This window comes from Heliangelus exortis, chromosome 3 (assembly GCF_036169615.1).
Source record: "Heliangelus exortis chromosome 3, bHelExo1.hap1, whole genome shotgun sequence".
NCBI lineage: Eukaryota > Metazoa > Chordata > Aves > Apodiformes > Trochilidae > Heliangelus > Heliangelus exortis.
This window is the reverse complement of record NC_092424.1, coordinates 99,528,369-99,550,874: the sequence shown is the minus strand read 5'-3', so window position 1 is coordinate 99,550,874 and position 22,506 is coordinate 99,528,369. Positions and strand designations below refer to the sequence as shown.

Below are 22,506 nucleotides of genomic sequence, written 5' to 3'. Positions count from 1 at the left end.
GGCTGTCATGAGGTGCCAGCTCACCTGGGAATGGCCATGTCCCATGGCAAGGAGTGATTTTAGCAGCAACAGGGTTTGTTTTTGTCTTGCCATCGATGCTTTTAACAACTGTCTCCTTTTGTCTCAGTGTCCTGACTTGGGGCTTCACACACAGTGAGTCTCAAACAGCCTCTCACCTGCAGCCTGGACTCTTTTTTTACTGCTCACAGAGCAGTAGCAAGTGGGAGAGCAAGGGCTCTTTTAGGGCCCTGAGACCCACAAGGTGGGGGACCCAGCACTGCCACCCCCTGAAAATCCTTGGCCAGTCCTGGCTGATGTGCTCAAAGCAAAGTATTTCACATGAGAAAAGTGACAGGGCAGACTATGGAGGTACGACCTGCAGAGCTGAGCACTGAGCAATCATTTTAACTTTATTTACTCACTAATGTTTGCAAAGCTCATGTTATTATTTACTTTAGAAAAGCAAAACAAAACAATCAAGCAAACCTTATCAGAATTAACAGCAGCATCAAGCCAAGTGCTGGCAACAACCCTGGTGCAGCTGGCACAGCTGCCCGACAGGGACTGTGTCTATCCTGTGCTCCTCAGCCCTTGTCCCCAGGCACCCATCACCCCTCTGAGCAGTGCTGAGCATTTCTCCATGGCACAGTCCCTGCCTGGCAGCACTGCCAGGACTGTGCCCTCCTCACCCCAAGCCATTGAGCCCATAAACCACAGCTGCTGACTTGAAAGGGTGGCAGAGCCAGTGCTGCCCATCTGGGGCTCCAAACAGATCCCCTCCCCTGCCAGGCAAAGGGCAATCACAGGACTTGATTTTCCTGGCACAGTGGAAACACAGGATTTGATTATCTGATTGATTATTTGATTATTTGATTGGCTTTAGGGAAAACCAGGACTCAATTCTCTCCCCCACATCACTTTTCCCTCCCTCTCCAGATTTCACTCCAGATTATACCATCTTTTCCAGCCCAGTGACAGCAGCCACCCACACACCATGCTCCATCACCCCTTGCTGACATCGATCCCTGAGCCCAGGGCTGTCCCCACAGCCAGGTATCAAACCCCCAAGCACTTTTCCCACTCTTAAGAGTGGCTCAACCATGGAGGTTTCCTCTGCCTGGCATGTGCTTCTCCCCTTCAAACTGTAGCAGAGGTAACTGACCCACAGACCAGCATTGGGCTCAGGGTGCTGCCTGAGACAACCAGCACTGCAGCAGGAGCTGCCACTGGCACTGCTCACAGCTGGTATTTCCAGATGCACCTACCTGCTGTCTGTAGGATTGAGGGATGGCAAAATAAATAATATTGAAGCCAGCAGGCACACTGTCCATCCACAAGCTGTGTGCAAACAGGCAAACAGATCGATGGGGTAATGTAGTCTTGCCCTGTGCAAACAAGAAACTGCAAGATGTACCAAAAACCCTGCAACCACCCCAGCCACAGCAGTTACTGAAACCAGCCAAGAAGAAAAGCCAAAATGTCTCTTCTGCAATACTATGAACTATGAGAAGTTACCCAAGGAAGAGCACTGGTAGTATAGTAGAGTAGTCCCAGGGCCAAACATCAAAACAAATTGTAAGTGCTCATATTTTTTTTTATTAGAGGAATTCATCTAGTTGAGGGATCATCTAAATATAATCCCATATCTAGTTATTTAACCATAATAACAAATAAAATAATCTAGAATAACAAACCAACAAATGGAGGAGCATGTAAGCTCTTGCAAAGCCTTGAGAAAAAGCTCCAGCAAAAGATCCTTGAATAAGCTGCAGAATTCAGCTTTCCCACACACACAAAAAAGATCAGATGTTAAAAGTTCAACTAAATGTTTGTGGTATTAGAGCCCTGAGCTATGCCCCAGGGCAGTAGCATAGGTCTCCCTGAAAGGCTGTCTGGGTTGGGAATTCAAAGCTGCATCTTTGGGAGTTCACCTTTCATCCAGTCATACTCCAGTGGAGATAACAGCTGCTTGCAAACACTTTCTTTAAATTCACCAGAGGAACAGAAAAACACCGAGGGGGTGGTGGGAGGAGGAAGGAGAAAGGTGTAGGCACACACATGCACACTGCTTAAGGGCTTGGGAAGACAGAGCTACCATTTTGCAGAGGGTCCATCCTTATGCTGAGGGGCTCACTGTGAGATGGGCACCACGCCACAAACCAACTACAGGGGGCTAAACCCCACTCAGCTTTTCAGTGAGCACCAACTTGGATGGAAGTGATGCTCAGCATCACCTGGCACTCTTGCATCCCCTGGGACATCCCAGGACTTTCTGGGTGACATCCTGCAGCAACTCTCTACATCTGAGATTCAAACTCTGCAAGTAAGTGAAAAATAAAAACTGCTCCCTGCCTTTTTCTAGCCCAGATATCTTCTGCCTCCCACGCTGCTCCCCACCGAGCCCCAGGCATGTCAGTGCAAGCCCAGGGCAGCACCCTGCAACTGCTGCAGGGCTGGGGAGACAGCTGAAGCTAAAGCTTGTTGAGACATCTTCTAATGGTGAAAAAGAGGAGGTGAACATCTCTCTCCAGACACCTGAAGAACAGCAGCAGTAGGATTAGTCTGGAGAATTAACATGGACCTTAACTTAAAGCCACCTTCATCTCAGGAAGGTCCACATGGTCCTCCTGAGCCACCTGGAAAACACCAGTTGTCACCAGCTGCTCCTGGAAAGGTACCCACCAGTCCCTGTAGTGACTGTGGGCTGGTGACTACATGAAGTTCACTCTGACCAGGGATGGCCAAGGCTGTGAGCCCACAGGTCCTATCTCCATAGCCATTCTACTGCTGCACAGGGTGCACAAGGTGGCAATGCCCCTGATGCTTTAGTTCCACAGCCACCAGAGACCATCAGGCATCACCCCCCCACTACACAGCCCAACTCAGTGATGGCTTTTAGGTTTTGTGTTACTGCCAAAGGAAAGTGTCCTGCTAAACCACAGTGCTACACAGCTTCCACACACTCAAAAAGGAATAACCATTTCTTATGTGGGAATAGCAGCAAGGCTGACATGGGGATTATTTTTTTATGCAAAGAGGAGAAACTACTAAACAATCACTGAGGTTTTGTTTTATAGATCCCCTGACAAAGTAAAAACAAAGGGAGAAGGGCAGGCATGTTACTCAATGAAAGACTCATAATTAGAAATGAACATATAAAATTTAATAGCTTGGTTTAAAATACACTTTCAATTAAAAAACAGCAGGCAAAACAAAAAAAATCAGTTTCATAAAACATACATGACATTGCTGCTACTGTTATAAGACCCGTGTCCCAGAACATCTTATAGTGGAAAACAATCGTCAGATTTAGTTCACATACTTCATTAAACAGTAGAAAGAAATAACATTCATGTCAATCCTACCTCTAAGGAAAATCTAAATCTACTTCCCTGACCCTAGACTGAATTCCTGTAATAAAACTTCCATTTTCAATAAAAATGTGTAAATATATATATATATGTATTCTATATATCATGTTTTTAAAAAATTCCCTTGCCATAGTAACATTATTCCCCGTGACTGATGAAGGGAAGCCCAAGCAGCAGGTTGGTGTCAGCTGGGTACCAGTCCTGTGGCTGCTCTGCAGGCAGTAGGTTCCTGCACAGGGTGGCATGTGTTGGCCAAGCCTCTTCAGCACTGTGCTGCATGTCAGCTTCTGTCCTTTGGCCTCAAGCCCATGAGCTCCATCCATGTGCCCATAGTCATGGAAGCATCCACACAGAGTTTGCATTGCTCAGCTCCAGCTGCAGAGCCAAGAAGGGAGCACACAGTGCCCAGGGTGCTGGCAAGCCTCCATGGGGCCCATCAGTGGAGGAGGAGGAGGGGGGAATGGAGTGCTCTAAGAACCAGCTCAGGATTGGCTTGAATACACATCCTAAAATACTTTATTTCATTTAAATCATAAAAAAAAAAAAAAAAATGGTGGAGAGGGACTTCAAATGGTCATCTAGTCTCAGCACCAAAAGGGAGAATCAAATAGACCTGTGACAGCCTGTCCCTAAAGACCTTCCATGCCAAACTCCCCCCCCTCCCTGGGCAACCTCTGCTCTTCTCTCTGCAGTAAAACCACCTCAATGCCTAACCTGAATTTCTGCAGTTTATGCCCACAACTTCTCATCATGCTTACAATGGACTAGGAGAACACTTGCATGTGCTGTCAGGCTTCTCCCCTCAATCATCCCTTTTGAAGCTAATCCTTCACCATGCAACCCACCCAAGCCTCCCAACTCTCAGACCCTGAGCTCTGCCTGAAGGACCATGGCCTGGCCTCTGGGACACTGGTTAGGAGCAGGCTCTGCTGGAAGGGCTGGGGGTCAGCACAGGGAGCAGTGCTCCAGCAGAAGCTGCAGCCATGCCAAGTAGAGCCAAAGGTGGTGCAGGCCGTGCTTCTGTTTATTAACTCAGTGTGGCATTTGCCTCCTTCTTCCAAACAGCAACACGACACAGCTGAACAACATTTGGTTATGATTCATTAACCATTAAGTAGAATCGTTGACTATAAGTAGAATTATATCCTACTTTTCCTATTTCTCCAGCCTATCCAGATGAATGTCCTAGGTGAGGCACATACAGTTTTGTGCTGTACCAAAGCACTATAAACCTCTTTCATTGTCCAGATCCCCAACCAAGACACTGACACTCACCCTGTAATGTGGGTTTTTCACCTTAGAGCCAAGTGCTGCTGTTTAAATGTTCCTCTCTCAAATTGCTACTAACCAGAGAGTGCTTTTGCATCATAAGCACACACACATGCTGTGTAAATACAGTATGATCTACTGCAGAGTAATATTTTTGGAGCTGTTTGGCAGTCCCAGCTGGGGCTAGGCTCAGGACACTTGCTACCAGCTGCCTATTTGGTCTCTCCACCTCAGCAGTGGGTCAATGCAATGTACACATATCAGGAATGCTCAACCTGCTTGCAGCCCCTAGAGTCCCTGCTAATGCTTGGCCTGGTGAGCTGGGATTGCCACCTTCCTCTCTCAAAAGCCTTGCCTGTGCACTTCCAGTTGTTGACATTCTAGGACTTTGCAAGCTGGCTCCAATCCATGGGTTCATCGAGCCTGTGCTGCTCTTGCAGGCAGCACCCAGCTGAGCCTTAAGTACACTGCTACAGAAGAAAAAAAACCAAAAAAAAAACCAAAAAAACCACCCTCCAGGAGACACTTTTCCTGACCCCCAGAAGCAAGATTCCAAGGAAAATGCATCTGCTCAGCTCCTCTTGGGACCCAGCTCTCAGGCTCATCCCAAATTACCTCCCAGGGCAGCAGTACACATCCACTGCAGGGCTCAAAGCAGCAGCTGCTCAGAGCAGCCAGAGTGCTGCTGCCTTGCTGTGCAGGAGGGTTTAGGAGAGAGCTGGTGCTGTTTTCCTTCCACACAGGAAGATCCATGATGAACAAGCAGGTCTCTTGTGCCTTCTATGAACATACAAATGTGTGCTCACCTTTGGTGAATGTTAAGGATTTGTCTGTTTTTAAATAGCTATATTAAATATCCATTTCTTTGTATATGGCATCCTTTTAGATGGGCTTCATTGCATATATTCACGGTATATACAGAACACCATACTTTATATATTATATATCACTTGTATGTACACATTTACAAACCTTCAAAAATATATTGCACTTATATACAATATAGCTTCATCTGATGAGAGTTCACACAGTTACTAAGGCGAGTTCTTCATAAGCAAGGCAGTTTTACATTCCCCCCAAATGACACAGGTGATTTCAGTCTGCCCTGTTCAAGAGTAAACATTATAAAGACTATTGTCCAACCTGCACGCAAGTCCTACTACTATCAATCAGTAGTTTTGCAGCTCTACATAGCAGTAAACAGTCCAATAAAATGGTATTAGCTGATAATGGGCTCAAACCTGGTTACTGAATAGATAAATAAGATACCACCACTCTAAAAGGCCACTTTCCAGGAGCTGCCCCTCCTGTATTTACTAGTGTTTTATACATGCTCTCTATTTAATCACTGATCTTTGCTCACTCATTTCATGCGCAAATAAGGTCACCAGCATTAGTGTTCTTTGGAAAGAACAGAAACACAAACGTATTAAGCTAAAACACTGCTCTGCTCCCCAGAACAAGTCAACACCTGGCTTTCTTCTGGAGAATGCAATTAGTGTTTTGCCCAGTATCCTAAATTGTGGGAAAATGTTCAATTGAGACCTTTGTTTAAAATCCAGAGGATCCGTGATCTTAGATCTCGGTGAGAGTGAGCTTGTAAGATCCTCCAACTTCTTCAATCTGCAACTGGAAGGTATCTTCATTAGAATAGTGTTTCACAATGTTATCATCCATGTTGACCAGAATTCTGGAAAAAAATTTAAAATGAAGTCAGGGACATTATTACCATTCTAAATGCCAAAGGCAGCAAAGGTGTTCTCAAATCCCAGTGAGCCCAGCCTGCCCACAGGTAATGCAAGATCCCTTCTTGTCTGTCTCTGATCCATGGCTTCCTATAGCAGATCTGAGTGTTCTTACCCAAACCTGTCACCAAGGCTTGTATCTGTGCTTTGAGGATCTGAACAACAGGGTTAGCTCTGTCTCCTGGACCAGGGAAGGAAACAGATCTCTGAAGTGGCAGAAATCCTTCTTAAGCTGCAGACACTTGAGCAGCCCTGGGGCTTTGAACTGCTCTGACAGCTATAAAGAATCAGTACAAAATCCTACAGAGCTTGCAGAAAATAAACTATTGGTGCTGGGCTGCTTCTAGTCAATATCTGTGTGTTTGTGTGTGTTTACACACGTGTGTATGTGAGCATGCAGATTCACACACAAAATTGTCCTCAGCAATGGTTTAGGTACCATCAATTCAAAACTTCTGTAGTTTTACTGCTGTGGTAATTCTGCTCTGAAAGCACAACCCCTGAAACTACATTCCAAAGGTGATGGAAGTATATTTTTCTGGCCAGAGGGGCTTTGGGTAAGGGGCAAAGATACTAAAATGGCTTTAGAGAGGGGGGGAAAAAAAAAAAAAAAAAAAAAAAAATTAAAAGGAAAACCAAAAGCAAACACATTCAGGAACTTGATTATTTATGTTACAAAATAAAAGGGTTCTGGAGTGTGGCTTCTGTGGGGAACAGATACTTCGTAAACCACGTTTTCTTCAATATAATCCACAAAAAGACAATCAGGTTTAGTAATTGTAGCAAAAAATAGATACAGTGAGTACCACTAGAGCAATTCACCACTAGAGCAATTCAACATGGGTTGAAGTAAGTTCTTTGCCACTGAAGTCTTTAATAATCTGAACTCTTCATCTGACATGATCAGCTCTGGTTCAAATAGCAATTAACTCAGCTCTTGTGACATGTATTTACCCAGAAGTCAGACTGCATATTTCTATAGGACCCTTCTAGTCTTTTTTAATGACACTGGAAGGGGATTAGTACATTGCATGCACATGTGCACATCCAGAAATGGCACCTGCATACATGCAGTGCATGAATTATAAAGCAGATTTGAAAAAAAAAATACAGGTTTAAAAAAAGGGGTTCATTCTCAGTTGTTGCAGAGGTATATACTCACCCTTTTTTACATTTTTTGAAGATTTTTCCTATTTTATCAAAAGGAACCTCATACTTGTCAGATATCTAGAACAAAGAAAGCAAGTGTTGGTGAAACTGGTATGGACATTGTCTTCTGCTTACTACTTTACAGAAAGGAAGAAAAAAAGGTCTGTGGGTGAAAACAACTGCTCTGCCCTATAAAGGCAATGCTAAATCTTAGACTCTTGGATTTATATTTTTCCTAGCATGTCAAATACCAGTTTTAAATTCAGTGTCAAATGGATAAGGTGAGAACTAGTGATCACAGCAGCTGGTGCAGGACAGTGAAAAGCTCTGCTGCTAAGGACACGAGCTGATCAGAAATGCCCCCCTGACCCAGCAGAGTGACCCCAGTGCGGAACTACAGCCACCAGAGGACTTCACTGTAAAAACCTCTAGAAAGTCATGAGGTCAGTAACCTAAGCCTGATTTACTTTGGCAAATTGCTCTGTCAGACTGCCAGCAAGTACCAAACCAATACACCATTTCAGGATGCAAAACACAGGGGGTTTCCTCCAAGCTACAGCTGTGACCTCTTGGTTCCTTGCTTTAAGAAGTCCAAGCAAAACAACAAAGACACAGCTTTGCTTCAGGACTGCAGAATAAGACAATTTCATAGCCTTCACTCCCCTTCTCCATTAGCCCCCCCCTCATCTCCAGCCTGCCAGTGCTGGCAAAATTCCACAGCTAGGAAGAGAGAGCTTCAAGTTACAGAACCATCTCTGGTCCCAAAGCTAAAGGCAAGACATAGCTTTACAGCCCCCAAACCTCCATCCTCTGATCATTGAAGAGGCATTAGTCACAGAAAGCAGCTAGAAACGTCAGTTTTGAGCTCGTGCCAAACATTACACCATTCCTTGGAGTTAAGCTCTGTCTTTTCTTTCCAGCACTGAAGCAGCAGGGGCAGTGAAAGGCTATTTTGGAAGTACCAGAGAGCAATTTCATGCACATGTGCACAGATACATAAGTTTCCAAGCACACTGAAGAACTGGAACTTGGAGCTTTTCATAAGCAGTTTACAAAATGGGAGGGGAGGCCACCAAAGAAAGAAAGAAATAAACCCCAGCCACTTAACAAGTTCTGGAAAACACTCAGTTTTCTAATCTAAAGACTTGAGGGAGGAACATCCACAGTAGGAGTTTGTTGACCATTTTTGATGAAGGTCTACGCAGCCTCTTCTGCACTTTGGCCAAAGCAGAGCCTGCAAAAGAAGCGACCCTGGAAGGAGCTCTCTCCAGCAGCAGTTGTGATGTTAGGACTCTCTCAGGTTTCCAGTTATCAAGCTTGACACACCTGGATTCTTAGGAAGGGTAAGGAACACCTTCTTACACCCAGATCCTATTGATGTGAGGTAAGACCCTTAAAAGGGAAGGCTCCTGAAGTTCTTAATAATGAATTAAAGCATTACTTACAGTAATTGCTGCATTCTTGAAAAAAAGAAAAAACAGCCTCACACTTTTCCAGAAGAGCAGGAGTATTGTGACACAAGCTACCACTGAGAGCCTGGCTCCTCTGACTGTCCAGGGTGCAAGGGCAGGACAGCAAGGGTCTGCAGTCACTTTTTCCTAAACTGAAGGCAAGGTCTCTAAAGCAGCCTCACTACTTACCGCTTCCATCAAACCTTTCAGAGATGGTGTCTTTAACATGAGTGCATCAAAGACTTCCTCTGACTCTTTTCGGACATACAGCAACACTGAAAAGAAATCAGAGAGGGAGTTTACTGCATAATTGCTCCTCAAAAAAGATCTCTATATGATAGTGGCCAAGTACAAAGAAATGTACAGTAAATATCTCATTAAGAGATACACATATATTCAATATACACTTAAGACTGCATCAAAACCATGCATAGCTAGATTAGCTCAAAACATATTCTTGGCACACAGAAACACTGCATGTTCAAACATCTTTACTGTAAAATATCTTTCAATTGTTCTCTCTTTGCTATCTTCTGTTATATAAAAAAGTTGTATTTCAAATATAGGAAGGTGAATCACAAAGCACACAGCTTTGAGACTCTTGGGTATTCTTATCTCACAGGTCATCTGCTGTAAGAGTTTGCTAAGTAAAATTATCTGACAGATGCTACCACAGCAGGTGAAACCATCCGGGTCACCTCCTCATTTTAGAATTATTTATTTGTACAGCTTTCTACTCCTCCTACACTGTCTCATCTCTCTTCCTACCCCTTGCCATGTTTCAGCACTACTCATACCACTCCAGCTGACACACTGCTGGCTCAGTGTCCAGCTAGAAGGGGAACAAAAGAATAAGAAACCTCTTTAGGTAAGCATCCCTAGCGTTCTGAAGCTACCAGAGAGTCATTACATGTAACATCAGCTTCATTAAAAACTGCATTAAGACTGAGGAATTAGCCATGAGAGCAAGAAGGCTTGGACTTTAACAGCTTTGCTGTCTTTGATCCATCTTCTAATGACTAGGTACTGCAGCCTGGATTGTTTACAAGAGTTCATCAGCCACAGCCTTGACACACCCAGAACATGGAGCAATTACTGGCATATCTAAGCTGAACAAGGTGAATTCAGGACAGCTCAACACCCCAATAGCTTTCCTCTGCTAAAGGCTGTTTTAAAAAAGGAGGGCTGTAGATTTAAAAAAAAAAAAAAAAAAAGACAGCACACACACTCTCAGTTACAGCACAGGTCAGATGATACCAGCCAAAGGAGAGAGAATCCCATGGGTCTCCTCTTATGGCATACAGCAGCAAGAATATTTCCTTTCATAAAATCCATCCTTCTCTACTAGTTTACCCAAACTACAGAAGTGCAGCCCCATTAAGGTCAGACTTGCCAGACTTAATCTTTGCCCCGTCACAAGTTTAATCCTCCCCTTTCAATCCCTTAAGCTTTGTCGTGGTCCTTCCACACACGACTCAGACCAGTAATAATCCTCTACACCCTCTTCAAGGAGACTTCTGGGCTTCCACAGCAACATCCAATCCCACATCAAATTGCAAAGGTTGACAACAGGTTAAAAATAAGCAGAGTATTCTCTCAGTTTAGTTGTCAGCAGTGACCAGCCTGTTTTCCAGCACCATGAAAGATACAACAGTTTTATACTCAGAGCCAGTTCTTGGCATTCATTGCTTAAAGATTTCCAAATTGCCTTGTAGCCACAAATTCTCTCCCCAGGTCCACCAAGGAGACTGGCAAGCTTCTCAGCTCCTCTCAACCTTTTTCCTTACAGGCTGAGGGCCAGATAAGTGTCTAAGTTGTCAGAAAAAACAAATTCTGACACTGTAAAGGATTTGTGATCCTACATCCCGATATGTGAACTCTTTCTACTGCTACTCAAAACCCAAAAAATCAGGTTAAAAGTATAATCCAAAATAAATTAAAACAAGTCCTTAACCTCAGTTGCACCTCTATAATGATGGAGAAATACTCCAATAATTGAGTCTCTGAAACAAGTAAATACCACCTCTTTTTGGTTCTTCTATCCTGGCCATCTTATTCGGAGTAGCAATGAAGTCCTCTTCACCCATATAGGCTCCTCTCTTCAGGTTGGAGCTGTCATTGACAAGGCATAAAAGTTAACAGTGGTACAATTACAGGACCCCTCTGTCTGAGGGAAAGACTGCAGTAGGCTGAAGTAATGCAGCTCTTACCTTTCACCTTCCATTTCTTCTGAAGCAACAGGAAGGACCTTTTAAAACAAAGAAGAGATTTTCTTTACATATGCAGAAAAGCACACACTGAATTAGCTAGCTAGTGAGAAGCTCATGTGGTGTGCAGTCCTCAGACAGCACTGCAAAGGGCTCTGAATGCTACAAAACAAAGTTGCATAAGGGGAAAACCATTAGCTGGTGTAATATGGGCTTGTTAGCAAGGATCTCTCAGTCCCTTCAAGTGCTATCTCTTGGCAGAGACTCAGCAATAGTGTTCAAGAGTCATTGGCGTGGAACAACCATGAACATGCTGCATCTAGCATGAGCAATGTCCAACAGGTATCAAAGGAAAGGAAAGGAAAGCCCTGAGCCCACAGCCCAAACTGCAAGGAACAGGCTCACCCACCCAGCTCACTCATCACATCAGATAGGACAAAGAAAACCAAGCCAGTTGAGAAGGGAGCCAGCTACAAATATACTACTAGAAGAAAGAAGCAATAAAAATTTGCCCTCATTTTAATATAAAAGTGATACTTGTGCTTAGGGTTGTGAAAATATTAACCAGAACTAGAATTAATTTCCTCTTATTTTCAACCCTGTATCAAACAATATGTTGTCTCAGTCCTCCAAAGCCAGTATCATCTTTCCCTCCTTTCATAAAGAGAAACTAAAGGATCTCAAATGAGAGACATGACTATACAGGAGGTAACCAGCTTTCTATATGGACTGGCAGAGTCTTCTGAAAGAGTTCAGCACAAGACCCTTCATAGGAAATCATGGGGATTAGACAGCCTTGAGGGTGCTAGTTTATTCTCCACTGCTGCTAGGAGCTTAGGCAACCCTTTTAAAAAGTAAGGTTTTGATTCTGTTAGAGCATGCCAGAACTCCCAGCACATGAAAGTTCCAAGATTCTGAAACTTGGTTGCACTCTAATTTTTTCCTATCCAGTTTCCTGTCAGCTGGGACTTTCCAGGAACACTGAGGCAGGGCACTCTGGCAGCAGATCACAGAGCTGACACTTGCCAGTTCCACAGAAGAGCTTTTCACCCTGCAGCACAGGGCTGGAGAAGCCCGAGGTCTACAGCAGCGCACCAGGAACCCAGCAGACTATCCAAGAGAAAGGCAGCCTGCAGTTCATCCAGTGAACTCTTGGCTGCAGATGCTGTAGGAAACGTCCTTTCAGGTTCGTGTTAACTGGAGTTCATAGAAAAGCAATTTAATCAGAAAACATCCTGAGTTAACTCCAAACAATGCACTTGCAGAGCAACATTTCTTGCTCAGGTGAGTCAGCTAGCAGGAGTTTACAGGATCAGAGCAGATGGTCTGGCATTTTATACATACACACAGCAACCTGGGTTTTTTTCAGATACATCCCCCATAGCCTCTTCATGCCTACACCCATGAGCTTTACTTACATGAGCACCACGTTGCAGGTTTGCAAAATGAACATCAGGAATAAAAAGAACTGGCTGAGTGTCTAAGTCCATGAAGGGCTTGAAGATAGTGATGTCTGTACGTTTGTGGGAGGGAAGCATTGGCACTTTGACATCAGAAACTGCAGAGACATGAAATATTGAGAAATAAAGGATGGTGAAAACACTGACAGGGCTGTTGCTTTCCTCAGTCGCTGAAGAGGCACATGTGCTGCTGAACAAGGGTACAATGTAGTTAGGGTCAAAGGGAGGAGATCCTGTAGCCTGTAGGTTTGAACCTTCCAGAAAAGGGACTGGACCCTGAGGAAACAGCTTGTTTCACAGGGGAACAGAAGTCTGCTCCATCTCTCTGTAAGTGGGCTGCTTGACTTTGTTCAGACATTAAGCTGGGCTGGAGAATGGTCTGGCCACTCACCCCAGTGAAGACCTATGTCCCAAGCAAGCCATCCAAACAGAGGGAAAAAGTTAGTCCAATTCCCACATTCTCTCTATCCATTCCCTCAAAAGGTTGCTGGATTTCCTCTATCAGGAAGGCAGAAACCTATAACCCAGGTAGTTCCAGTTGGGAGCCTCTCAAAGAGAAGCTGCACCACAGAAGCACTATGACACTGCAGAGGTGGTATAAATACTATTTCTTGCAAGATGAGGCAGTCAGAGTTACACATCAAGTATTTGTTTATCTCATTGTTCATCCTGGTCACCCCAGGCTGCCAGACCCCAGTTGAAGACTTCCCCTCATTTTACCATGTGGAAACATTTTGATTTTGTGTCAAAACAACCGCAGAAAAATACTTCACTTCTCATGTCCCAGTGGAAAATATTCTTTTTTCCTTAGAAAAATTATGAAAAAAAATTTGTCCAGAACCAACAAGCTATTTCTGCTATTGATAAATCTATGCACATATGGCATTTGTGATCTTGGACGTGTGTATAACAGCTTACAGCTTAAAGCAATCAAAAACTTACCACACAAGAACTAAACAGCAATGGACAGTACTTTCCAGGAAAATAAAGGTCACATCAGACTAATCCCAAGCCTAGGAAATTCACACTGTAAAGCAGCTTTTGTAAAATTCTAAGATCCTGGAAATCAGTATTGCAACTGCTTGCACTTTCCAACCATTGTGCAAAGTGCTGCATACAGTAATCTTTTGAGAGTTGTTTGGGCTGTGTTTGTGAAATGCTAAACCCACCTGTTTTTTTCCCCTCAAGTAGATCATGAAAAAACAAAACCCCAGCCCTTTCTGCAACTGCCTGCGAGCAAATGGGTTCCCCCATGGCATTATCTTCTTCCAGCAGCTTGTACCTGCTGTGTCAGGAAAATCCTGCCCAGCAAGCGTGAGGTACCTGCTTGTTAAACCAGTTGGGCTGTTAACAGCTTGGCTCTGAGCAGAGCCAGGGAGAGCACAGGTCTGTCCTGTGCAAAGCAAGAACAGGGAGACACATTTTCCTCTAAGCAGCTCTGCTGGCAAATAGTAATCCAAACAGAGGATCTGCTGAAGTCACCTGCAGCAGTTAAAGGAAGATGCTCAGCAGGAAGAAATTCCACAGCCTCTACACATTACAGCTGCTGAGGTCTTCACCTGTGCAGAAACCTCTATTGAAATTATTTACTAGGGATCACTTAACTCCAAAAGAGTGAGTGGGGGGCTGGGAGGCTGGAGGCTCAGTCCCAAGGCTACCACCACACCTTGCAGACCAGTTACAAACACATTGAAGTTAAAGATTAAGTTTATATCAAGCTGGAAATATTTTGAACATTAAGAACATTTAAAGAACACCTCAGTTCTTTCTGAAGCTCAGGATCTCCAGCAGTGCCCAAAAATCACACCCTTACCCTGTAATCTGAACTGCTAAAAGTCACACTTTATTGAATGCATTGCAGGACCCTGTCTTGGACATAAAAATTGACTTAGGAGATTTCTACTACACAAGTTATTGTTAACCAAAATAAGATCTAATTTAAAATACTCATAGAATAATTTCTACTTACAGGCATTCAACTGAGAGCTGGGGTCAGTGCACTTGCCTTTTCTCTTGCTTTGTTTTCGCTCTTCATCCCTGATCTTCCTCTCTGCTCCCTGTCAGACAAGAGATTAAGGTGAGAGAGAGATGGTTCAGTTAGGGATTTTTGTTTTGTTTTTCAGCTGCAGAGGCAGGAACACAGATTCTTGCAGAGCTGTGTCTGTGGAGGTCAGGTCTATAGTCCCCGAGCTGCAGGTTTATCAGAGCATGACAACTTTGAGATCTGTTTGCTTTTGAGTCCTGTGATCTAATGAAATCCAACAGCCATATCCAAGATGCAATTAGTTGGCTTTCCTCTCAAGTCAGGAAGGGGTATGATCCAACAAAAGATACCCGAGAGATAACATATATACATATACACGTGTGTGTGTGTGTGTGTGTGTGTGTTTAAAGCAATAAAAACTCGCAGGTTCCCTCAATCTCAAAGTCCATCATTGAATCCTGATCTATGGAAGTCACACCACTCCTGGGTCATGAAGTGCAAGCCACCTTCCTGCACTTTGCACACAGAGGCAGCAGGAGTTAAATCATCCTTCACTGCTCTCAAGCTGAAGACATGCAGCATTTTAAGGCAAGCATTACACCTCTTTTTAATCAGGGACAGGCTGTGAAGGAATTGACATATATCTAACTGGGTTCATGCCTACATGGTTCCTGGGCCTTCAAACCAAGTAGCAGTGGGGAGACAGCCATATTTTCTGCAAGGTGCAGGCAACTGTGACAGAGAGAGAGAAGGAAGGAAGAAGGGGTGCACTGGAATCATGTTCATTCTCCACCTCTATCCTGACCTCCAATATAACTGTGGGTGAGGGCAGGGATATCACCCTGCATAAGGTGATAAACCCACAGCAGATCCTCAACGCTCAGTCCTGGAGCTACCACCAGATCACTGGGAAACCCTCCTTCCAAAGCAGGGTAAAAGTTAACAGTTCTCTGGCCCCAGGAAACCATTATTTCTCCTTGTCGCTCCTGCAAAGCTGCCAAGACACACCCACAGCCTTGCAGAGTGCTGGGGGAGGACTCATTTGCAGAGCTATGGCAAAAAGCACCTGGCAATAGGGTGGGAAACGGTGCCCAACAGTGCACACACCGGACTGGATGAGGGAAACAGCCCTTCTGAGCCCCCAGTAAATCAATATCCTATAGGTCACAGGATGTTTATGCCTGCTAGGTAGCAGTTGGCATGTCTGTACTACCAATAAAAAGGAAAATTAGCCCAGAAGTTTGATGAGCATTAACATCACCTAGCAGTAGGGAAACAAGAAGCTTCAGGCAACTGCTTTGAAAAGTTGCTAATGAAGACAAAGGCATTGCCAGTTTTGCTTGACCCCTTAATAGCCACAACACCTCAGCTCCACAGCAGAAAGATCAGATTTGGCTCCAGACCTGCATTTTAACTTCCACATGGAAAAAAGTTCTGCTACTCAAACTCTGTGCTACAGAACAGCAGCTGCTTCCTCATGCTGCTTCCATGAAAAGCATACATTTTGAGGAAACTTCTGCCTACCACTCCTGTACTTACAAGGCAGAATTCTGTTGAAAAGTGAACTTGTTTGAGGCTACACAAAAAAGTTGTGTCTTGATAACAGGCTTTTCTGCCTTGCCAGGGGATATTGGCAACAGCCAGGATCAGATACTTTTGAAGAAAAGACACTGGTAATCCTGTATTCCACCAGTATTGAATAAATAAGCTTATTTAGAAGAAGTTCTTAGCTTCATTACCTAGAGAACTGCCTACAGTCTTAAAAGCAAAGATTTCACATTCCTGTCTATGTGTTAAAGGCTGAAGGGGTTTTTTGTTTTGTTTTTTGAGGGTTTTTTTCTTGTGTGTGTTTTGTTTTGCTTTGAATTTTTTTGTTGTTCTTTCCTTCAAAGTGCCCAGTTGTGTAACAGACTCTTGGCTGAGAAAGGGAAATGGCATTTTGGGGAGAGCTGACATACCTCTCAGGGAGGAAGGTCATGTATTTGATATCCAACAGAGGTGCAGGGAGTGGATGCAATGTCAGGTCACCACACAGTGGGATCTGGACCCTTTATGACACTGTGGGACTCCCCACTTCCACACACAGGCAGAACATGGCAGGGGCAGTGCAACTACATCATCTTTAAGATCCCTTCCAGCCCAAACCATTCTATGAGTTTATGATCCCATCAAAACATTTCCACAACAGCACTATGAATCACTACAAGACTAACAGCAGGTCCCAGAGGACAAAACCACCTACAGTCTCTGAAATCCTATATTTAATCTTCCCCAAAATGGCTGCTTAATGAGGCACCATTCAAGCAGAGGTCATCTTTCTCTGGGACAGGTCACCCCCATCTCTCCACAGCCCAAAGATCACTGAGCCAAGCCTGGACAAAGCTTGTGCTATAACTTGCCACAGGATGACACCATCACATCCATGCTGCTCTACATCTAATGCAGTTGGCACTAGATGAACACCCAAGGTCCTGGGTGCCTGCAGCCCCCCTTTCCACAGGGAGAGTGCAAAGGGGAAGACAGAAATGCCTGAAGAAACTTGGGTCTCAGAGGCAGGAGCCAAAGACCAGGAACAGTAAGAAGCAGCTTTCCCTTCCACTCCAAGCATGGGAACCCTTCTCCTTTACTGCTTTCCCATGCTCAGGCCACCACACACCACTGACTAAACTGCTTGATCTTCCAAAGGGTGTCTATTGATTTGTACACACAAAGAGCAAGGGAGGAGAGGATTGCCATGCCAGTGTCTGGGTTCAAAGTCAGTTCAAGCATGCAATGCAAGCACAGCTTTAACAGACAAAGGAACAGAGGCCACCTAAACAGAGCTGTCCCTGTTAGATGGTCTCAGCATCCTCCTTTTGTGTTGGTTTTTCCAACAGAGCTCCACAGACTTGGCTCTCCACAAAGAAAACATGGCTAACAGCACTTCCACAGGTAAGAGGACAAACACATTAAGGGCTGCAGTAGTGTGGATACAGTAGTAATTGATCCTATAAACCTACAAGACAAACTGGCTGATCACCTGAAAGCCAAAAGCAAAGAAAATGCATGGGTTTTGAAATACCAGTGCTCTTACTGAAGAAGCTGGGGTCTAAGAGTCAGTACCTGCAGCTGTAAGGACACAAGGACACAAGAGCACAGTCCCAGCTTCTCAAACAAGCGTCTGAGTGGAGCTGGATTCAATGTGCTGACAATCACTATTCAGCTTGTTGACCCAGCTCTCATTGCCAAACACAGCCTGGCTCTGAAAGGCTGCAAACTTCAACAGCATTTCTATGAACATGAACTGCAGAACCTTTAGGTACAACCTCACACTGGCTGCACACTCACTGAACAAACAACAATCAGATTAAATACAGGGGATATTTTCTCCTCCTCTCCCTCCCCTTTTAATCCAGGTCCAATTTGCAAAGTATCTGGAGGAATAAAGCAGGAGAAAAGGTAAAAATCTCAAAGGAAGATATACAGGCATTACTGCACCACTGGTAATCCTGAAATTTATGCTGTAATTCCTGAAATTTATGCTGTAGACTCAAATAAGCTTTGTACTGGAAACTCCTCTAGCCTTTCACCAACCAGTTTGTCATACTAGCAGCGGGGCTGAAGCATGTCAGTATCAGCTCAGTGTCAGGAACTGACTGGGCAACTTATGAGTAAAAGGTCCCCCCTTCCCCACAGCAAGTCTGTACTCACTGATCTTGCAGAAAATAAAGGTTGATGGCACACAAGACTCACAGCTCATGGAAGAGCTGTAGATTGCAGACCTGCCTCAGTCTCATTTCGTTCAAAGCAATCAAAAGAAGGACAGGGAAAATCCAGACATCATTTACCCCTCGTAGAAGAACCTTGCTCACTCTGGAAATAGCAACATTGCACACTATTTGCTCTGGTCTTTGAAAAGACTGTTCAGGCAGGAACAGATTACAAAGAGTGTGAAATGTCTTTTCTTTGCAAATTCAGTTAAGCGTTTACAACTGCTTTCAGTTCAGCTCCTGCTGTGTTTCTTTCACAGCTTCTAGTGAACAGTGGCTTTGGGAAAGGTGTTAACTCTGTGCTAATCGCATTCGGCAGAGTAGTCAAATTACAGCACTCAACCAGTTTGTAAATGAGCTTCATTTTACTGATGTACCTCACAGCAGCACAACAAAAGCAGCACCATTTTCTGTTCACAAGATGTGCCAGTTGGTGGGGTTTTTTTAATAACAAATACAGCAAGAACAGCACGAAGAAGTTTAAAAGGACCAACATGATATAGCTTGGGCTGAAGGACAAGCCTCCACTTGCTCTGATCAACTGCAATGATTTCTCCTGTGCAAGGGACTCTGTGGGACTTTCCAGAACACCTACAGCGAGTCTTCTGCCACAGACTGACCCCTCTCCAAAGCAGATGCTAAGGAGCACATCTCAGTGCTCTAGTATTTTGAGAGCAGCAGATTTACCCGAGGTCATCGTAACCTCTACAATCTAAGCAGAAGGAATTTTTTTCCTTGCAAAGGCTGAACACAAAAGGGAGTTTTCAGTGAGCCAAAATAGCAAGTGGTAGGAAAACAAAAAGCTGATAAGCTGTGGGACAGTCTTTTCCAAAGGACCAGTGGTACATTAACCTAACCTTACCTTGTCGCAGAAGACTTTAATCTGGCAGTAGGCTCTGTGGACAGGTTTGTTACTTCTGTTATTGTAGCTGTAGGTGTCGATTTGAAGATTCAGGGGCAGGCCTTTAACTCCTTTCTGAGAGGAGAAATCAGTGCTGAGGCAGTTCACAGAAATGAAAACCTGCATTAAGAGGAAAGCAGAACCCATCAGTAGTGACACTCAGACTCTTGGCTGGCCACTGAGCAAGGGACTGCTCAGTGAGTGCTGAGATCTGAATGCTGCTCCTTGCCTCTACAGGCAGGGCCTTCTTTCTTCTGAGACATCATGTTAACTCCCCAAGAAACAGTACAACATTCTTAATTCTTTATACAAGCCAATACAGAAGACAAAACAATTTTGTCCAAAACGAATTTCAACAAACTCTCCAAACTTTATGAAGACTTCACCCATCTTTCCCAGATATTTGTGCCCAAGAGATCTCAAATGTTATCATCAAACTTTTAGCAAAAGGAATCCTGCTACATCCAACCTTCACTGGCCAGTGTTTAATCATGTGGTAAGAACACAACCATGCTTTGAATAATTAATGTTCCTTTGGGCAAGTTAAAACAAAGTTTTCCAAGAGTTTCACATAAATGCTATAAGCACAGATTATTCTTGAAACTACTTGGGGGATTTTTGGTTGGGTTTGGGGTTTTTTTGTTGTTTTTTTTTTTGTTGGTTTTCCTTTTTTGTTTTTTTTTTTGTTTTGTTTTTTTTTTTTTGTTTTTTTTTTTTTTTGGGTTTTCTTTGTAAATTATATTAAAAGTGTTTTTTAAAAAAATAAGTCAGACATTATCTTTAAACAAAGGAATGATGCCTCTATTTCAGTGAAAGAGTTTCTGGGCTTTACACTGAAGATGAACACTACTTCAAATATTCCCCTGTAAGACCTACAATATCCTGTTAATCTTCTGATCAAAAGGGAAATAGGGGTGTTTTTACTGTTCTAATAAAAATACTGATTTATGGGCGACATTGAGTGATTTTGAACATAAATAATTTCATTTTCACAACTGCCTGAAGAAACAAACAGTGAGAAAAGACAGACAAACCACAACCAAAGAGCAAGCCCAATGCTGCTTTAGCAGAAGGAAGAAACACCTTTGTGTGGGTATGAACACAGACACCAGAGTAAGCAGAACACGGGCTCGTTGTGTGCCACGCTTTTCTGCAGACACTGGCACGTCTTAGAGTGCAATGATTAATTACCAGGAATTTATGAGCTATCAGGACTTGCGATGGCTCCCCTCCTCTTTGCCTCAAGGACAAAAGCTGGGAACTCACTGCTTCAGAAAAACAACCAAAGCTTCGGGAGCCCGAAGCACCTTGCCAGAGATTTTGCCGGAATACTGTCCCACCACTTGATCACCCATTTATCTCGCTCCCACCAGGAAGCATCCCCCGTCCGGCAGTCTCTGCAGTGAGTTAGTGCCACCTCCCGAGCCCTCCCGGTGTTGCAAAGTCTCAGAGTCGGCGCTGAAAAGCTTAAGGATTTGGGGTGGATTTGTGGTTTTGCAAAGCACTTGGGACGGGCTTCTTCACACAGGTTCTGCAACATCTTTTACTGGTTTAACAAAAGATGGGAAATGGAAATGTAATAACTAACACCAGATTAGGGATATAAGATCTTCCCTCTACCCCACATAACAAAAAAGGATATAAAATGCCAGGGGGGGGGGATGAGGAGGGTGAGGGACCCACAGTAGTACAGATAAGTGTCTTCACTCATGGCAACTTGTCTGAATGCCCAAGATTCACCTGCAGTTTCCTGCAGGCCCTGTGAACACCAGCTGCTGGCACTCCAGCTCAGCAAACGGTCCCCATCCTGTCCCTTGTGTACACAGCATCCCACGGAGCTGGCAATGTCCCTGCTGAGTCCCACTTGTGAAAGGGACACCAAGATCTGTGATGCAACACCCAACTCATGCCAACATGTTGTGCTGGCAGAGCTCCAGCCCCAGACACCCCATCCCCCTCCTCTTGCTCTGTGGTGGCCCAAGGCAGGATGACACACGAGGACAGCACCAAAGCTGAGCCTGTGCTCAATGCCTGTCCACCCCTCCAGCACCTCAAACCCATGCTGATCCAAGAAAGTTCTTGAAAGTGTTAAATACATCTCAAATAGCAGCCAGGAAAATTATTTTACAATAGACTCTTCTCAATCTTGCCCAGACTAACCCAAATGATGTCTTTGATAGCTTTTATCCACCCCCCTTCCCTTTTTGCTACCTTCAACTTTAGGAGAGCATTTTGCTTGCAGTGCTGGCACACCCTGAGGGAAAGTTTCAATGAATTTGAAGGGCTGTCCTCACCCACTTCAGAGCTAGGTAATCAGACATTAGCACAGCCTGAACAATTTATGTTCCCTGAGCAGGGGGGCTGGTATTTTAAAAAGAGCTTCAACTCTGGTGTTTGCATATTTTTACATTTCAAATTTCAATTTCAAATGTATTTACCCATATTGAATATTTACACACAACTCATTTCTGTGTGAAGAAATGATTGCATTCTTAAAGAAAACATGAGCAGCCATGCCAAGCAGGTCCAACACAGCCTCAAAACTTCTATGAAATGTGGAAACCAGTGGACTCAGTGTGCAGCATCAGCCACAGCCACTCAGCAAGCAGTCTCATTCTGCTGAGAATTCAGGTCTACATTTTCAGTTTTCATGGCTTACCAGCCAAAGCCCAGGCAGCAGGATGGGCTGAAGGGTGAAATGTTGGCCTCAGCATGACAGACACATGCTACTACAGCAGAGCTGCACTGGTATCCCATGGGAATTTGGGATTGCCTGTCAGATGACAAAGATTATCCTCCTACTTTAGAGTCTCCTCATTTGATTAGCTTTGGCTTTAAGCAGCTGACTTCATTTTCATGCCATTTAAGTCTTCAGGACTCTAGGCAGGAGATGACAACTAAAACCTAATCACCTCTCTGAAGCAGCAGCCAGCCAGCCAGCCTGTCTTCTGTTCACAGAAAACTATTTCAGTTCAAAAGGATCATCTACTTTCTCTCTGCTCATCCTGTAAACTCCTGGTTTTGAGCAACTTTTGGTTACCTCAAGTTCCAGAAAAATGGAGTTTTAGTGAACAATTTTTCCAGGTTGGGCTAAAACAGTTTCAACCAGGTGCTTTTTCTTCACGAAGATTTGACTCATGTTCAAAAAAGAAATGCAAGGCCAAGTGACTGTGCCAGCCACATCCCCACCCCAAAATTGCCAGAAGAAAGAAAAACGTAA

The 22,506-nt window shown here is 44.1% G+C and overlaps 1 protein-coding gene across 2 annotated transcripts in view; it reads right to left on the bottom strand.

Moving 5' to 3' along the window:
• Positions 1-3,141: 3,141 nt before the first annotated feature.
• The window catches only part of GRHL1 (grainyhead like transcription factor 1), a 41,298-nt gene continuing 21,933 nt past the window's right edge, over positions 3,142-22,506 (bottom strand). For both annotated transcript variants that reach the window (XM_071741888.1, XM_071741887.1), the window contains exons 9-16: positions 19,248-19,406; positions 14,622-14,709; positions 12,611-12,750; positions 11,196-11,233; positions 11,009-11,097; positions 9,175-9,260; positions 7,548-7,612; positions 3,142-6,330 (exon numbers count right to left, since the gene is read on the bottom strand). In XM_071741888.1, the coding sequence (XP_071597989.1) occupies positions 6,216-6,330; positions 7,548-7,612; positions 9,175-9,260; positions 11,009-11,097; positions 11,196-11,233; positions 12,611-12,750; positions 14,622-14,709; positions 19,248-19,406 (780 nt within the window). In that variant the 3' untranslated portion in view covers positions 3,142-6,215. The remainder of the gene's footprint in view (positions 6,331-7,547; positions 7,613-9,174; positions 9,261-11,008; positions 11,098-11,195; positions 11,234-12,610; positions 12,751-14,621; positions 14,710-19,247; positions 19,407-22,506) is intronic.